The sequence below is a fragment of the Lynx rufus genome, unplaced genomic scaffold, assembly GCF_022079265.1.
Source record: "Lynx rufus isolate CCGP_SWC_20201006 ecotype Redwood Valley unplaced genomic scaffold, mLynRuf1.p SCAF_10, whole genome shotgun sequence".
Lineage (NCBI taxonomy): Eukaryota > Metazoa > Chordata > Mammalia > Carnivora > Felidae > Lynx > Lynx rufus.
Genome location: NW_025814824.1, coordinates 69,816,112 through 69,834,184, shown reverse-complemented (window position 1 = coordinate 69,834,184; position 18,073 = coordinate 69,816,112). Strand labels below are relative to the sequence as shown.

At 40.6% G+C, this 18,073-nt stretch overlaps 3 protein-coding genes across 5 annotated transcripts in view; 2 read left to right on the top strand and 1 right to left on the bottom strand.

Annotated features, from left to right (window-relative positions):
- CTNNAL1 (catenin alpha like 1) overlaps positions 1-4,086 on the top strand; it is a 64,831-nt gene extending 60,745 nt beyond the window's left edge. The window contains exons 18-21 of the mRNA XM_047096806.1: positions 2,040-2,096; positions 2,242-2,355; positions 3,022-3,105; positions 3,242-4,086. Of these exons, the coding sequence (XP_046952762.1) occupies positions 2,040-2,096; positions 2,242-2,355; positions 3,022-3,105; positions 3,242-3,307 (321 nt within the window). The 3' untranslated portion in view covers positions 3,308-4,086. The remainder of the gene's footprint in view (positions 1-2,039; positions 2,097-2,241; positions 2,356-3,021; positions 3,106-3,241) is intronic.
- A 1,123-nt stretch (positions 4,087-5,209) lies between these two features.
- Positions 5,210-11,931, bottom strand: ABITRAM (actin binding transcription modulator). 2 transcript variants are annotated; one of them, XM_047067447.1, is made up of 6 exons: positions 11,818-11,931; positions 10,393-10,444; positions 9,558-9,687; positions 6,513-6,589; positions 6,362-6,431; positions 5,210-6,268 (listed from the first exon to the last, which is right to left on the bottom strand). In XM_047067447.1, exons 1-6 carry the CDS (start codon positions 11,894-11,896, stop codon positions 6,131-6,133), a joined length of 546 nt encoding a protein of 181 aa, XP_046923403.1. In that variant the 5' UTR covers positions 11,897-11,931; the 3' UTR covers positions 5,210-6,130. The 2 variants fall into 2 exon arrangements, with proteins under 2 accessions (XP_046923403.1, XP_046923404.1); XM_047067448.1 differs by having other exon boundaries at positions 10,393-10,528; positions 11,818-11,906.
- A 271-nt stretch (positions 11,932-12,202) lies between these two features.
- ELP1 (elongator acetyltransferase complex subunit 1) overlaps positions 12,203-18,073 on the top strand; it is a 57,784-nt gene continuing 51,913 nt past the window's right edge. Inside the window, exons 1-4 of one of the 2 annotated variants that reach the window (XM_047067445.1) lie at positions 12,203-12,468; positions 15,993-16,155; positions 16,970-17,122; positions 17,344-17,425. In XM_047067445.1, the coding sequence (XP_046923401.1) occupies positions 16,006-16,155; positions 16,970-17,122; positions 17,344-17,425 (385 nt within the window). In that variant the 5' untranslated portion in view covers positions 12,203-12,468; positions 15,993-16,005. The remainder of the gene's footprint in view (positions 12,469-15,992; positions 16,156-16,969; positions 17,123-17,343; positions 17,426-18,073) is intronic. The other variant, XR_006959994.1, reaches the window with a different exon arrangement.

Below are 18,073 nucleotides of genomic sequence, written 5' to 3'. Positions count from 1 at the left end.
GTCAGGAAAGGGATTTCACCTTGGGAGGGTGATCATCATCAGAGTCGGAAGACTCATAGAGAACATTTCTTGTAACATTTCTTGTATGTATTTTTTGTAAAGTCAACTATAAATGAGCTATTCCCCTTAAAACAGTTTTAATAAATTCTGGATTCATTCTGTTCAGTTTGGCTCATATCCATTCGAAGTCCTACCATACCACAAGGGATATTTCACTGCTAAAGATCTACTTGTCACCTTCTTCCTGTGTGAGCTTATTCATTAAACCAATGTCTACTGAATTGACTACTAACTGGTGGACGTGAAGTGTTCATCAAATATTTATTGAACTTGTACTGTGTGTCAGTTCCTGGGGGTAAGTGCTGTTTGGAGAAAAGAGAACAAAACAAAGCCACTGCTGCCCTCGGCCCTGCAGCATACATTCTAGTGGGAGGAGGTAGACAGTAGAGAGTTAAGTACACAATGTCCATATATAAGCATTTAGAGATAAAATTATAAAAGATAAAAAGAGGTGATAGGAGGGTGACAAGAAAAGACCTCTAAGGGGGTAACATTTGAGTAATTAATGAAGTGAGAGAGTGAGCAGGGTGGTTATTTGGGGATAGAATATTTCAGGCAAACAGAGCAAGTGCAAAGGCCCTGAGATGTTGGGGTAGGCTGGAGGGATCTGAAGAACAATAAGGAGGCAAGTGTGGATGCAATGGAATGAGCCAGAAGGAAAGTGGTAAAGTATGGGATCTCTGTAGCCACTGGAAGAACTTTAACTTTTATTTTCCAAGTATGATGGAAAACCCATTGAGGGTTTTGATCCTGAGTGGCAGGATCTGACTTTGGTTTTAAAGGTTTTGGGTTTAACTAACAGGGTAAATGGTATTGCCATTTACTTAGCTAGGGAACACTGAGGGAGAAAACCAGATTTAGAGGTTGGAAATCAAGCATTCTGTTTTTGTTCAAGTAGTATATAAAAGACTGGTGTCAGGATCGTTCAAGAATGGAGAGAGAGATTTGAAAGTCATCGGCTTTAAGTTGGTTGTAAAACCACGATACTCCAGGAGACAGACATGGATCTTGCTCCCGAGAGGTTTGTGGGCCGGAAGGGAAGAGATGTAAACAGAAAGTGGTAATGTGGGATAATGAGGAATGTATGGGTAAGTGAGTCATTCTGTTTGGTTAGGATCTAGGTATAAAACTCACTGGTTTCCCTTTTAAAGGCTAAGGAAGGGAGTAAAGGATTTTTGACCTTGAGATCAGTTCATCCAATGATAGCAAGGTGCTAAGGCTGTTGGATAAAGGGTTAAGATTAACCCTGAAAGTATTGCCTTCTCTTTATGTTCTTTATCTAATTCATTACCAAGGCTTGTTACTTTTCTTCACAAACCACCCTCACATTTGCCCTGTTCTCATCTGCTGCCACCTAAAGCTAAGTCTCCCACCCTTTTCTCCTCTGGTGTCTCTTACTCTGAAACATTCTGTTACCATTTAAAAATAATCATCCTAAATATTCCTAATCTTATCTGTCCAACCTTATTTTTCACTGTTCTTTGCCATCATCCTGTTCAACTCATTAAACTATAAAATGCATGGTGAATACTCAAGAACCGATCTGAACCGGTCCTCTCAAATGGCTGCTTAAGGAATGTGTACAGGTGACAAATTTTATCTTGCTTAGCTGGAAGTAGGAAAGTCCTAACCCTTTTGATCTCATGTTCTACAATTCATCACCTTTTTATAGTTGGGGTATTATAAGATGAGCTCCAGATCCTTCTGGGAGCCTGGACATAATTTGTATGGTTAAGTGTCATGTGTCTGTATGGCCCTCCAGAGCAACTGGAGGTTTCCAGGTGTAGAGGAGAGTCTCCAGGGATTGATTCTGCATCAGGTCTGGGAAATCTTCTGAATACAGTTGAACACTTGTGTTTCCTGGGTAGAAGAAAAACTTCAGGATTTCCATGACAGATATGACAATTAGCCATGAGTATATTTCTTATGAACTATCCATAAGATATACATCTAAGTAGTGATATTTTTCTTTCCACTAGGTTTTTGCTGAAGAGGGCTTAAAGCTTGCTTCAAATGTGCAAGTTTTCTCAAAACAGGTAATGCAACAGATCTGCCTGCTTGGTGATAGTGGTGATGTGAATACCCACTGTGGGGGTATATTATTAAGGTATAAGGGTATTTAGGGTTTAAAAGATGATGATTTTTATTGAAGTTATTATAACTTCCTGAATTATTTTTCAGCTGAAAGATGATGACAAGCTTATGCTTCTCCTGGAAATAAACAAACTAAGTCCTTTATGCCACCAGCTCCAGACAATAACTAAGACACCTTTGCAAAATCAAGTGTTTCTAAAGGTAAAAGGCAGAGTGGGTTATTCAGGAAGACACTTGAGAAACTTTAACACTTAACCAGGTTTGCTTCTAGCCCATTTTTCAAAGAGTGTTATTACCCACAGAAGGGCAGTTTACTTCCATTTCTCAGGCTTTGATTCTAAGAATCATTTATCATCTGTAGTTATAACAGACTCCGGGGAGCACTAGGTTCACTAAATTAGCTTTTTGGACATAATTAATTCCACAACACTGAGCAGCTACCCTTAAATCCTGATGTCATCACATGTCTAACCAGGGCCAAAATTCATCAGAGTTGGGGCTCCTGTTGTTTGTCTTGGGGAATTTAAGCCTCTGCCAACAAAGCAGAGTGCCAGAAGTTACAAAGTAGGGGTTTCACTGCCACTATTTGGAGTGTTTTAAAAAGCACCTAAACAACTCGAAATAGAACTGGTTGGTTTTCCATCCACTCTTCCTTGGGGCTCCATGAAATAGGCATGAGTCCTGATGGCAGTCCTGCACTTGTATTCTGGGGCGTCAGGTCAGCTCCTGTGCCCTAATCCTTATGACTTTTAAGATCCTTTAGATTTCCATAATAATGAAATGTTATCAGTTTAAAACTAAATCAGTGACACAGTCTTCTGAAGTACTCCTTCTAGAAGCTGATTTGCTTGGCTGTTGTCATTATAGGTTGATAAGTGTATTACGAAGACAAGATCCATGATGGCTATTTTGGTCCAACTTCTCTCGCTTTGCTATAAACTGCTGAAGAAGGTAAGATAATTTTTCTGTCTGAAAATCACATCTTAAAACTAGTTTCAAGGAAAATGCAAAAGAAATAGTTACTATTTAATTTTGTAATTTTTATTGTAAAAGCAAAGGAGAAACTAATTGCCTTCACTCTTTCCAGCTTCAGATGGAAAACAACAGATGGGTCTCAGTTACCAATAAAGACTCCATGGATGGTAAAACTTGAGAAGCTTTTGGAGGCAGATCTCTGGAACTGCATGTGGCAAAGCTGATATTTTAAAAAAGCAAATGATCCTTTATATTTTCAGAAATTCAACAATTTTATAAAGAAAGCAGTAATGAAATCTTGCTTTATTTTCTGATCTTGAAAGTGATTGTGAAGCTTTTTGACAACTAATAAATGCCATGGTAGTTTCTAGATTCCTAATTGTGGTGTGAATTTAAAATGGCACATTGCCACTAACAATATTCTTGAAAGTCAAACCAAATATCCCAACTGTCTTAATGACAGTTTAATCCAAAGAAGCTACTTTGAATATGTGCTCACCTTTGGCCTAAAATACCTTAATCTCCTCTTTTCTCTTTTTATTTAAGCTTACCATCTAGAACACTAATTTTCAGCAGAAATATAGTCGACTGGGTGAACGCAGGGGTTTCCTTAAGTCTGTGGATTCTTCAATTGCTCTGTGCACCAATTGTGACTGGCCTCTTTGCTGTCCTGTCACAGATCATCCATGCTATGAGCACACATTTGTTCTCTTAACACGCATTTCATAGCACAGGTGTCTCTTGGGCTGCATGTGTCCCTCCCTCATTCCCAAACGCAGGGTCATGGAGCTCACTCCATGGGATCCTATAGGAGCTCACTAGGAGATGGCTCTCACTTCTCCTTCCACCATAGCTGGCCAGTCTGCTTCAATATTAGCTGGGATCCTAAGCCTATCTTACTGGTATAAAAAAATAGTCTTTGAACTGTCCTTTTCTGTGCTGATGGAATGGAAAACATGAGAGTAATGGAACCGAGAGGTTTTAAAATAAATTCTGAATAATCGTTCATTTTGTATATGTGCCTTTGGAATGTTCATTATAAAACAACAAACATCTTACATCTTTTTAATTTTAGGGTTTAAAGCTTTTCTTGTTTTTGTTTGGTGTGGGGTTTTGATTGAAGGATCTGGTTTATATGTTCTGTCCTTACGGTAAACTTCGTTTTGAACTCTTTTGATAGTGCTTATATCCCAGTGCTTTGAAATTCATTTTGAAATCTGATAGGACATGTCAGTTGCCAAATGGTGGTAGTTATATAAGCTTGTCTGATGATCGTTCTCTGGGTCATCCATCACAATCAATATTGACAAGATCCTGAAGAACCGCAGTGCTACCAATTAGCTAGTCACTATTTTATCGAAGGAAACTAAACTTACTGTAAGCCTTCAGGAGAAAATGGGATACATTCAGCTTGGTCAGTGCCCCGTATAAAATTATCAAGGATGGTTTTTATGCCCTGAAACCAAAATATTCTTGAAAACTACAAGGGAAGTAATGGGAGAACAGTGTGAGGTAATGTTGTATGTAAAATACATATGTGTATATTACATACATACACAGTGTATACACACACACACACACACACACACAAATTACTATTTACTGTCTTTAGTATCTTTGTTTTATGGTGTCTTCAGCTACTCAAAATGGGGATCTGCTCATTTGTGCTTAGATTTTCAGCTCACGGCACCACTGATGTAGGTGTTTGTAGAGTTACTACCTATATTGTGTCTGGTGCGTATATTTAGGGGATAGTCATGCTGGCACTCAAGTCAAGAAGTTTTTCTTGTGAGTCAAAAATAACTTGTAGATTTACAGAATACTTTTACGTTCCTGAAGTGAGAATATTCTGCTAAGTTCAGGTGGGGTGAGGAAGGGATGACTCATGACTTCAACAGCATGAGGATCCCAAACCAAAGGAATTTACAAGTAAAAGGCGAAAGATTTATGCGATCTGAAGAGAAACCTAAGCATGCAAAGGAGTTCACAAGTAAGGTGATTTCTTCTGTATTAAATTAAATATTCTGTTTTATTTACAGAGATCTTTAAATGTATACATATTGCAGCGCTGAAGAAAAAATTACAATTTAAGAAGCCCTTTTATTTGAAATTTAGTGTAAATAAAGACACAATCTTAAGCCATTATTCAGTTTTGTTTTTAGTTTAGATGATGTGAAAGTTTTTGTTCCATGCAAAGGCATGTGTGTCTTGGGATTACAGCAACCTCTTGGCCGGCTACCCCGTAGCTAGAGCGTGAGACTGAGCGACTACAACACTGTATCAGCGCACTTCCCCGCTAGGAGAGCCTCTTCCTGATTCCGTCGTTTAGGAAAGCCACAGTATTCCATTCGATTTGGTTGCAGAGAGGAAGGCCACCCCAGAGGTGTAAGGGGCAGAGGGGGTATAGTCTACACCCTGCCTTTCCCCTACAACCTAGAGGGAGAAGAGCTGGGGCTGAAGGGGCGGCACTAGCATTTCTGGTAGCGTCCGTCAGACAAAGATTCAGTAAAAAGGCCCAATTGTTTTTTTTAACTTCAAACTGAGGGAAAATTGAGGCAAAAACAATGATCATGCCATAACATTTCAAACAGAAGTGTGTCAAAATGTAGTATTCACCAACGGGTTACAGGATGATGGGTAAATTGTTTTTACTTTGCTACTTAAAACATAGGTGTCTTGTCCAAATTTTCCTCAAAGTGCTTTTTTTGTTTGTTTTTAATCCAATAAAAAGAAAACCAAAAAAACATCCCTTGCTTGACGATTGTTACGTAAAAGCAAAAGGAGAATTGAGTGAGTACATGGGCAGGACAGAGGACCAAACAGGAACTGAGGCTTGTTATGCAAGACAAAGACAGGAAAGTAGGTTAAGTTTTAAGATGAGACGTGTCTGCGGATGGCTGGGTGTGAAGCATGCTTCACACGTGCTGGGTCTTGAGTGCTCTGATCGCTCAGGCCAGGGAAGTGTGCGCATGCCGCGCTGTGTGTTACTCCTTTGCGGTCCTCATGATGTGGCTGTCGTGGCAGTGATGCGCCTCACCACAACTTCTTCATACTGTTTTTGTGTCAGTAACCCATCTGTTATGCTCTTACTTTCTTCAAATTTGGGCAGCACAACTGCAATGTAGCCTTCAGTGGATGGCTAGAAAGGAAATAGAAGATTTAGTACTGTCAGATGTGTAAAATCAGGTAAAAAGTATGTGGATGGGATCATACTTTTTTCTCCCCACTTTACCTTCTCTTGTAGAATAGATGGCTTATGGAGAATGTTTTCATTCACTTCCATCAACCGTCCTCTGACACAGCTATTTAAAAAAAAAAAACTGTTTTGAAGAACAACATTACCTCCCTTGTTTCTTCTAAATTGTGGTTAAAAAGTAACTCACCTAGATATGGTGTATTCTTCTCCATCTGAGCAGTAAATCTTACACAGAGGTGCAAGCTCTGTTAGAAACTGTGCCCCCTGATAATAAAAGGGAAGAAGTTATTAAGTAGTGTACGTGTTCACTTTCCTTTGAGAGGCAGCCCTCAGTGTTAGAATGAGGACTCCTGGAACTAGTGTTTTAAATAAAAATGACTTTAGTACAGAAAAAATATTCATTTATTCAAACATTTATGTAAGTGCCTACTATAGGGCAGCTATAATCGTAGGCTCTAGGGGAAAGAGCAGACTAAGACACCTGAGGTAAAGCGTACTTTAAAGATTAAGAATACATTTTATCAACTTTAACAGTATGGAGGTTCCTCACAAAACTAAAAATAGAACTACCCTACGACCCAGCAATTGCACTGCTAGGCATTTATCCAGGGGATACAGGTGTGCTGTTTCGAAGAGACACATGCGGTATCAACACATGTTTCGAAGGGACACATGACTATCAACATTAGCCAAAATATGGAAAGAGCCCAAATGTCCATCGCTGGATGAATGGATAAAGAATATGTATATATATATATATATATATATACACACACACACACACACACACACACACACACACACATACAATGGAGTATTACTCGGCAATCAAAAAGAATGGAATCTCGCCATTTGCAACTACTTGGATGGAACTAGAGGATATTATGCTAAGCGAAATTAGAGAAAGACAAATATCGTATGACTGGAATGAGGAATTTAAGATACAAAACAAATGAACATAAGGGAAGGGAAACAAAAATAATTTAAAAACACAGAAGGGACAAAACATAAGAGACTCTTAAATATGGAGAACAGAGAGTTACTGGAGGGTTTGTGGAAGGGGGGGATGGGCTAAATGGGTAAGGGGCATTAAGGAATCTACCCCTGAAATCATTGTTGCACTATATGCTAACTAACTTGGATGTAAATTAACAAAAGAAAAAAAGAAAAAAAAAACTTAAAAAAAATGTATTTTATCAACTGTAAATGAGAAAGTTACACATGGCCACGTAAAGATTTCAAAAGTGTAAGAAAATCCATCAATAAGCAATAATGTAAAATTCAACATGACAGTATGACAGTAATATTATACAAAGTTACTTTCATTAAGACCTAACTTATTTTTTATATTAGAACTTACTAGATAAAGGAACTTCTTTATTAGGGTTAATTACTAACACTACTTGAAGCAGTTATATTTTTCTAATTAAAAAGAATTCACTTTGAGGAAAGTTTAGAAAAATAAAAACGTTTTAAATAGCAAATAAGAATAGTTTGCCCATTATCCTATAACCCAGAATACTGCGTTTTGACATTCATCTGTTGGAAGGGTAAGGCATGGCTGTTGTTTCATATACTCCACTAATATGGGTGTGTCTGGGGGAGGTTCTGACAAATATCTACAAGGAAGCTCATGGGGAACCCCTGCATGCATGTCTCACATGTTGCTCATTTTCCCAGAAATTTTTCCTACAGTGAACATGGGTATTTGAGGTCAAGATGCTATTCTCCATGGGGGCGCCTGGGTGGCGCAGTCGGTTAAGCGTCCGACTTCAGCCAGGTCACGATCTCGCGGTCCGTGAGTTCGAGCCCCGCGTTGGACTCTGGGCTGATGGCTCAGAGCCTGGAGCCTGTTTCCGATTCTGTGTCTCCCTCTCTCTCTGCCCCTCCCCCGTTCACGCTCTGTCTCTCTCTGTCCCAAAAATAAATAAACGTTGAAAAAAAAAAAAAATTAAAAAAAAAAAAAAAAAAGATGCTATTCTCCATGACCTCTCTACCACTCAAAACATTAGATAGCACACAGACGCTACCACAACTGGCTTCAGTCCTCTACACGTGGGTATTTCATTTCAAAATACTAGTCAGTGTGGCTCCTCACTTTTCCCGAGGAGGGCTGAGGATTTGTCCCTGAGGGTGTGTCCATCACTGGGTCTGTATTAAAAGAGCAGAAATGTTTTGACCCCTTTTGTATCACCTCCCTTGGGAGAATCAAAGATTGGCAGTGCTGAGATTCAATCACATCTTATCTGTAGTGGGTTCCACATTTAGGTACTTCTCTATTCTTCAACAGTAACAATAGTGTTACTATTTTGGACAAAGATTTATCATAGGAACCTCACAAGCACTAGCTGTTATACTTGTAATTTGCAGACTTTATTTTTTAAGAAAGGTTCGTGCTTTTCTAAGTCCATGTGCTTCGTGAGCAAGGAAAAATTAATACTTGTAAGGTATGTTATTAGGGAATTTCAGGCCTACAAAGGGGAGTATAGACAGGGTCTCCTAGAACGATGAGGGTAATTAGCAGAAACTCTTAGTATCAAGTCAGAAAATGAAGGAGCTAAATCATCCACTGAAATTTTCCTATCCTGTAGCTATGTCAGGGTACTTCAGTATGTTACTGAATTGTCCTTGGTGTGATGCTCTCTTTTAATAAAATGTGTCCACCCTGCCTAGAGTTGTAGAGGGTAGAGAGAACATTACAACTGAGCACTGTGTGGTGCTACAAGGTGCAAGGTGACTGGATCTGTATCAAATTGGCAAAGATGAAAGAATGGAAAATGGTGAGAAGCAAATACTGTTATTTTTTTTTCAGACTTTTTCCCCCACTATCTCAGGATATTTTTAAATTTATATTTGAAAATACATGTTAAAGAAGAGTTGGTCACCTAAGTTTTAGACAACTCAAGATGCTGGCTTCATAAAACTAGAAGAGACAAAAATATCTTGTTATATTGATATTAAAGTTGTCCTTTCAAACGTCCGCCTTCTCCATCCTCCACCCTGGGAGTGACAGGAATGGTGGCACAAAACCAAAAATATGACAAATCCTTTTCCTCCTGAAATACCTCATTTTTTGGTCTAAGAATTTCTTTAAGGTTAAGGTATTCTTAAAATTAGCACATCAAACTGTCAGGGAAGTATGCTGAGCACATATCCCTGGATTCTAAGACTGACTGGATCTTTCACTACTATGACTACTATGAGATTTAAGTGGACAATTACAGGAACGTACCCGCTTAAATTTCCCAGAGACCTTGTTCTGAAGTCTACTACAGTTGGTGCTGATTTGATAGGAAATGCTTTTGATTGTTTTTCCACTTTGAAGAACTGGATGAGATTCTGCCAATGTGATGACACATATTCTGTAAGGAGCAAAAATGTGGTGCTGTGTTATCGTTTGGAAGAATTCTTCCTCATACGACACAGTACTCCTACTCACGCTATTGTTTTCCCCCATTTTCCTCTGGCTACTGCTGGAACTTAACTAAGACGGGAAGGCAATAATAAAAGAGGAGAAGTGAGGGGGCGCCTGGCTGGCTCAGTCAGTTAAACGTCCAACTTTGGCTTAGGTCATGATCTCATGGTTCGTGGGTTCGAGCCCCGCATTGGGCTCTGTGCTGACAGCTCAGAGCTTGGAGCCTGTTTTAGATTCTGTGTCTCCCTCTCTCTCTCTGCCCCTCCCCCACTCACGTTCTGTCTCCCTCTGTCTCAAAAATAAATAAATATTAAAAAAAATTTTTTTAAAAAGGCGGCGGGGGGGGGATAAGTGAGACTGAATTTCCTTCCCAGAAAAAAGAAGAGCATTAGAAGTCATTAGGTAGCACTGAGGTTGATGAGAAGGAAGGCATGCCCTCTCCATGAGGGTCCTCCATTTGGATGTTTGGTTAATCAAGTTTGTTTGGAGTAGACACTGAAAGGCTCAATCTTGTCAGCCCAACTCTTATAATAAATGCCATTTCAATATAGTGTTAGATAATCATTTAATGACCATTTGTTCAATCCAAGACCATACCAGGCTACAATACCAGAAACTTTTTTTTATAATTTAAAATTCCCAATTTGCTTACCGGTTGGAGTGCTGTAGTATACAGTGGTCCTCACAGGGTTTGCCTTTGACATCTAGAAGAATGAATGACTCTGTTGATTGGTGGGTTGGCATTTACTCCCACTGTGTGGTACTTTCTTTGGTTTGTACAGGTAATTCTGAAGATTGAACACATACTGATCCTTGGTATCCCTTTATTACCCAAAAAGATATACATAAAGGCTTCCTGTAAAGTACTTAAAGGGCCCTGGCCCAGAAAGAATCATTCATTCAATATTAAAGTGATTGTGATGGAAACCAATTTGACAATAAATTTCATATATTGAAAAAAAAATATTAAAGTGTTTGCTAACTCTTTGCTCCATTTTGCTCCATCCTCACTTGAAAATGAGTACACTCAGGGATGCCTGAGTGACTTAGTTGGTTAAGCATCAGACTTTGGCTCAACTCATGATATCACGGTCTGTGGGTTTGAGCCCTACATGTCCTCTGTGCTGACAGCTCAGAGCCTGGAGCCTGCTTCGGATTGTGTCTCCCTCCCTCTCTGGCCCTCCCCCACTCATTCTCTCTCACTCACTCAAAAATAAACATTTATATATAGATAGATAGATGGATATTTAAAATGAGTACACTCATTATTTCTATTAGAAAAAGTGCCATTAGCAATGCATTCTTTATATAATACAGTAGTATATGTTTTGTTAGTCAATTTTAGAGTGACCAACTCTTTCTGATTTACCCAAGACGGTCTTGATGTTAGCTCTGAAAGTCTCAGATTCTGGGAAACACCTCAGTTTGGCTACAAAATTATATACCACAATATTTAAAAAATGAGTACACCTATTATCCCTGAATGAAAGGGAGCAAGTAGGGCCTAGAGAAGAGTCCTCAACGATGCTCCCACCACTGATATGTACTGCGTACACAAAGCAGTACAACACGATACCGACTTCCAACTGACACGTGTATGGTACTGGCAACTTTTAGTAAAACTGTTAGATTCTGCTTTCCAAATGCCTCTATTCGAACCCACCTCTTCTCTCCATCCCTGCCTCTATTATAGTTTTCGACCTCATTTAAATCATTGTGTGTATGGTCACTGCTATAGGATTGAGCCCCTCGAAGCTTTTCAGGCCCTCACGGCGAATGCAATCCAGCCCCTCCCTTTCTTGGTGGGGATCTCACCTTAGACTAGTATCTTATCGCAAGCGACCCACCCTTGAACTCGCACTACATCGCCAGCCCCAGAGTGCGCCCGGCTGTATTTCAGGCCCCTGAGTCTGCAATTGCCATTCCTTCCGTCTAGAAGGGAACAGAGAGTTCCAGTTTCTCCAGACGTGGCGAGGAAGCACCGGGGCCCGCGCCCGTGGCTTATGATCTGTCACCACCGTCCCTACAACATCAGGCCAATGCGGCCGAACAGAGACCTACATCATTCCCCTCTTACCGGCTTTGTACCAACGAGTGAAGTAACGATCCACGAGCGAAGGCACTGCGGGTCCCTCTGCCCCGGGCTCGGTAGCCATGGTGACCACGGTCGCCACTACCCCCGCCTTCCGGGACCCGAGCACTTCCTCTTTGTACGCCCGAAGCGAGGACGTACTTCCGGCGCGCGGGCCACGGCGTGCGCACGCGTGCTGCTCTCCTGGCCCGGCAGATTCCGCCACCGAAGCTTCTCAGTACGGTGCTTCGAAGTCAGACGTCAAATCGGGGACCGAAAATAGTAGTGTGGGTGGGAGGGCAGAGGGACAGAGGCGGAGGGGAGGCACAGCTCCCCACCCTACCTTGCCGGGGCTACGGAGAAGGCCGGCCACGCCTCCGCCTCCTCGTGACGTCACTCCCGCGCCGCTGTTGGTGTGTATCGTCTGCTTCGCACGCTCTTTGCAGTCTTACGGGTTGTCCTTTCGACCCCTCTCCAACCACTCCTCCCGGGGGTCCAGCGGCCCGGGGGCCCAATTCGCGTCCCGAAAGCTGGAGAGCCGCGGACCGAGAGGGGCGTGTGTGCAGCCCCGGGCGGGCTCCGGAAGGGCAGGCTACGCGTGGCTGAGGAGGCGAGGGCAGAGCACCGCTGTTTGCGGAGCCTCGCAGCGCGGCGCAGGTGAGCATTCGAACGACTCACTCCGGGGCATGGGCGGGCACGGAACCTGGCGTGTCCTCAAGGGATGTCCTGATGAAGAGGACCCCCGAGCGTGCGAACTCTCCCTGCTGCAGGAAACCCGGGAGTGGAGTGTGGCGTGATAACCTTTGCCTTTAAATTCTCTTTTTGGAGACTTGCCATCAGCGCCATCCGGGGTCTGTGGCAAGCGGCATGCTGGGGAAGACGTGTTGCTCCCGGTCGGCACATTGACCAGCCTCCGGATTCCTTGCAGGAGGGGACAATATCGCTGAACAATTAATGCACCAAATAAAGCGAATCAATTAATGTGCGACTATTAGTGAATTGGGTTCGTGTTGCGCGCTGCTTCTGGCATCTTTTTTCGTGGAGGTGCCCCCTGTGCGTCTCGACCTAATGTGGTATAATATGTGGTCCTCTCTCTCTTTAAACTGTGACCTCTTTGTAGGCAGTGACAGAGTCCTCTCTTGTCTTCGGATCCTAGCACTTACCAAGAGCTTAGTAGGTGTTTGTGTAGGCCACACACCGGGTCATGGGATTAATTAGATATTGTGCAAAGAATTGAAACTGTATTGACAGCAACAGAGCTAACCAGTGAATAGTTTAATATGAAATATGAGCAAAAACGAGGGAAAGACCGTTTTCATCTTGGGGGACAGAGAGAACAGAAATGCCATGTCCTCAAGCAGGAGGAACTCACTTGAATAGGATAATAGCAGTACTTCGATTTACAGGTTGTATTTGATGTGCTTGTGAGACATCTTGGTGATAATATCAGAAGGTTGAAAATGTGGGTTCGTTGTTCACTTTGGGGACGGTCAGGGCTAGACATTTAGATCTAGTCAGCACATTAGTGAGCTGCCTGGTACTTGTAGTCATGGGCACGATAATTAGCCAAGAGGCGAAAGACTGGAGGAGTTGCCAGAAATTTCATAGAGGATACAGGATTGATCTGTGGTATGAAGAGATCTTTAGCACACTTAAGGACTGGGAAAGGTTTCATCATTGAGGAGCTGGATATTGCAGATGTAAAAGAAAGGGTACTAATAAGTTGAGGTCCCAGGGAAGTGTGGAGGCTGCTACTTCCCTAGCCTTGAAAAGGAGTAGGGGATGCTTCTGAGAAGATAAGGGAATAGGATGATAGGTGTGAAAAGTTAAAGAAGTTTTTTGAGCTTAGAAGGGTTGGGTTGGTGCGAGGTAAATTAATAGCTCACCTTTGTCGGTGATTTTGGAAGCTCTGTGACTTGAGAACTCCAGTTGTTTGCTATGTTTGTCACGCAGGGTCCAATCAGGAAAGTAGAAACCACACAATATTTCAACTGAATTTAGCATGAAGAATTGGTTAAGTAGCTATTTCAGGAATAAGAAGCAAAAGAAAGCAGTGAGGTAACATAAAATGTGAACTGATGAAAGAAGCTGTAACACTTAGCTTAGGGCTTAGGTTCAAAACAAGGGAAGATGGAGTTATCATGACCTAATCTTGGAGGAGAGGCATCGTAAAACTGGACTCTGACTTCAGGTGTTGATGACTCTGAAATTCAGAAGAGTCCTGTGTTCTGGATTTCAGTGTCTGGAGAGAGACTGCCGGGTTAGTGCTAGTGTGTCGTTTGGAGTGGGGCTGATGAGGTTGGTGCTGGGAGTGCCAGGGACTGGGACCAATGGAGGCCCATTGCTGGGACGATGGTGACTGGTGTAGCAAGATAACAGGAAAAAGTCTTCAGCTCTTTCCGTCTCGGTCCTCCATATTCTTATCCTGGGGTCTCTCGACCCCAGGGATATACAGGTTTTTGGTTAATAGAGTCCAAGTTCACAGGAGGCATAGGAAGACATTTGATGATCTGATAATAGCGACAGTAACAGCATGATTATTAGATAAACTAGCATCAAAGACACACTGGAGACTACATTGGACCCCTTTGCCCATCTGTTCTCTTTTCTTCCTTCTCTATCACTCGCTTACTCCTCTGTAGCCAGGCATTCTCTCATCTCACATCTAGCCATCCTTTCAGATCTGTGTCAGTGGTCATCTGTATGATGTTTAAAGATAAAGATATGTAATTTTTAAATTTCTTGAAAAACCAAGCTTTCTATCTAGAATTAGATCTAAATTAAAAGCCTACATGATATAATATCAGTTCAAATAATTTCCAGAAGCTCTTGAATATAAATGTCACCAAAGCTTACAAAACCATTGTTGACTTTGATTTTCTTCCTCACTCCCACCATGTGATGTATGGTCTTGCCTTCCTCTTAAGCCACATTACGTGTTGTACTTTCGTATTACGCTTACCATTATGTGCTGTAGTAGTATGAAGATGAACTCGTCTTTATTCTTGCATTGTCGTATGTATGAAATGCAAGATGAGAGAATTCATCTTGGATTAAGGTGATAATAAAATTAAGGTGATAATAAGGCCATTGTGGTCTGTATGTTGCCACCCCTAACATAAATTAGGGACTTCCAGTTATAAACTGTATAAACTTTAAAGGTATCTGAATATAAATATCCAATGTGTTAAAATTCATTTGTTTTTTTCTCTTAGCTAATGTTATATATTTAAGCAGGTCTGATTTTGCCAGACCAAAGTAGGTTTCCTATTTATCGTTCTTTTTTCACCTTTTCTATTGCACTGATAAAAACCAGGCCAGGAAAGCCAAATTATGTGAAGTAGTTATATCAAGTCACCAAGCTCCTCAGTATTTATTGGTCATTGTGAGTGCCGTAATATTGTAGTGTCTTTTTTTCCTCTCTGAGAACAGTATATACTTTTATTTAAAAATATCAGTATTTATTTTTTAAATGAACATGGAAAACTAGTTTACAAAGAAATTCACCTGGTAATATTAAAGCCATTTTATTCTAGATTTTATTCAACTGATAGGATATGTATACTGATTTTTATATGATTTTATTTTATTATTTTTTAAATGTTTATTTATTTTGAGACAGAGAGAGAGTGTGCAATGGGGGGAGAGGCAGGGAGAGAGGGAGAGAATCCCAAGCAGGTTCCACGCTGTCATCACAGAACCTGACGTAGGGCTTAATCTATGAGCGTTGAGATCATGATTGGACGCTCAACAAACTGAGCCACCCAGACACCCCTGATTTTATAAATCAGTCAGGTTATAAAGATACTCAAATATGCAAAAATAAGATGTTTTCTTATTTATTTTGATCTTTTCAACTTTCCTGAGGAATAACTGATGTTAAATCTTTTTGAAGAAAAATTTTAAAGTTGAGGATCTTGCCTCTCCCAAAGGTTAAAAACATAAAGTAGATTTCAGAACCTCCGTTTGTAGACCATAGGTAAACAAAATGAGTTGGTGAGGTTGTGACCACAACCCTCTGTGGGTTCGGATTAGGTCTTTTTCTTTTTTTCTTGGTTATTCTAACTACCATGTCCCTGCCCCTATATCATTTTGCTTAATTTGAGTGTCATTTGTCACTATTAAGCAGTTCCTTTCTCTCAGAGTAATAATTCTTCATCAAGAGATATTTGTACTTTCAGGAATTCCTTCATCATGAGAAATCTAAAATTACTTCGGACCCTGGAGTTCAGGGATATTCAGGCTCCAGGGAAACCTCAGTGCTTTTCTCTCCGAACTGAACAGAGGACAGTGCTCATTGGCTCAGACCATGGACTGATAGAAATAGACCCTGTCACAAGAGAAGTAAGTTACTTTTTCCAAACTTACTTCCCCCATAATCCTTATTTTAAATCTTACTGAATTTGTATCCTCCTAAATGAATATTCCCATTGCCTTATATTGATGTCATATTAGATATTACTTGAATAGTAACCTGCCTTTAACTCTACTTGTGTTTCAAATGTAAGTTGGCAAAACTCTGACGTTATATTTTGTGTGGGTGCTCTACTTTTTACCCCTTCTATCATGTAAATACTGTTTATAACAGTGGATCACAACTGGGAATGCAAATGAAAATTGCAAATTTAAAAGCTCTTTGAGTTGATTCTGATATCTTCCTTTAACTATATTTTGCTACTTATGTATTTTAGGTAATTACATTCTTAGTTCTTTTTCCCTATACTATAGAAATTTTAGAAAACCATAGTTACTAGCTTTATATTTTATTGGGCATTTTTTGAGACCAGGCTTCTTGCTTTTGTTTAGTAAGCAAAAAGTCCCATAAACTACCTTTTTTTTTTTTTTTTTTTTCGTTTTATTTTTAAGCAGTCCCTATCCCCAGCATGGGGCTTGAATCTACAACCCCGAGATTTAAGAGTCACGTGTTCCACTGACTGAGCCAGCCAGGCATCCCCGCGAACTATTTTTTTGGTTGTTAAAGATTGTAGGGTTGTAATATTTCTCAAATGAAGGTTTGGATTTTAATCCAGAAAAAAATTTTTTGAAAACTTTTATATTAGAAAAGAAGCATCAAAAAGTCATTTATTTTTGGAAATGTTATGAATTGGTCTTGAAAGTCTATTGGCCTGACTTGCTAATGTGTTTGTTGTGGTGAAAGGTGAAAAATGAAATTTCTTTAGTGGCGGAAGGCTTTCTTCCAGAGGACGGAAGTGGCTGCATTGTTGGCATTCAGGACTTGCTGGATCAGGAGTCTGTGTGTGTGGCCACAGCCTCCGGAGATGTCATACTCTGCAATCTCAGCACATGCCAGGTAAGTGGAAGGGTCCAGTGAGGAGGAAATCTCCAGCAGCCTCAAGCCACGTGTTTTGTGTAGAAGTTGAAAAAATCAGGAGCCATAATACTTAAGCATTTTGCAAATGAGAGTCTTTGCATTATGTATTTCTTGACAAAAAGTTGTTGGCCTGGCTGTAGCTGTACTGTAGCTATATGTTAGCTGTATTTCTAAAGCTCACTTTTGTCTACTGATGGCAGCTGGAATGTGTGGGGAGTGTGGCCAGTGGCATCTCCATCATGAGTTGGAGTCCTGACCAAGAACTGGTGCTTCTTGCTACAGGTAAGCTTGTCCCTGGTCTCTCGCTCTGACTTTTATAAAACGGGACGCATAATACCTTAAAGGCTTAAGTTTTGGGGTACTTATTAAGAAAATTTCTTTGAACAGTGATAGCATCGTTATAATCTAGAGGGAATTTGTTCTTTTTGACTTAAATTTCACCTCTTAGTATATTGGTTTAAAAAATTATTTCTTATAACTGTTTCAATTTTTGGAAATGAGAAACAGTCCTAAAACTTGGAAAAACTCTGAGGTCCACAGTAAAATTGTCAGCAATATTTAATCTATTCCAAGAGCAAGAATTGTTATTAAACAGATTCTAAAGACTGCTCTTCTAGCTCTTTCAGGACCTCTTCATAAGCTCTTGAAAACTACTTTTTTTCCCCTTTGAGTCTGTTCATTCCAGATGAGCTTCTGTAAATTGGCACCCCTGATGAGGTATGTATTTGAAGAGATAACCTTGGTGAAGTGTGAAGTTAGTGGAGGAGGGCTGGTGGACTTTCATGTTAGCTTTCATGAACAGTTGAGAATAAGCACCAGGTAACTTACCTAGGCAGGCAGAGCTGTTTTGTTTTTTTTTTCCTTCAAATGAGAGTCCACATATTTTGAGCGAATTGTGCCTTTCCTGTTCTCACTCCAAACTCCTCCACT

Bases quoted from the DNA above. Each gene is read 5' to 3' on its own strand.
- ABITRAM (XM_047067447.1), bottom strand. From the start codon at position 11,896: ATGGCTACCGAGCCCGGGGCAGAGGGACCCGCAGTGCCTTCGCTCGTG. The intron at 9,688-10,392 runs GTAAGCAAATTG...TGCTCCTTACAG, and splicing joins ATACTACAGCACTCCAACCG to AATATGTGTCATCACATTGG. The intron at 6,269-6,361 runs GTAAAGTGGGGA...TTTCCTTTCTAG, and splicing joins CATCTATTCTACAAGAGAAG to CCATCCACTGAAGGCTACAT.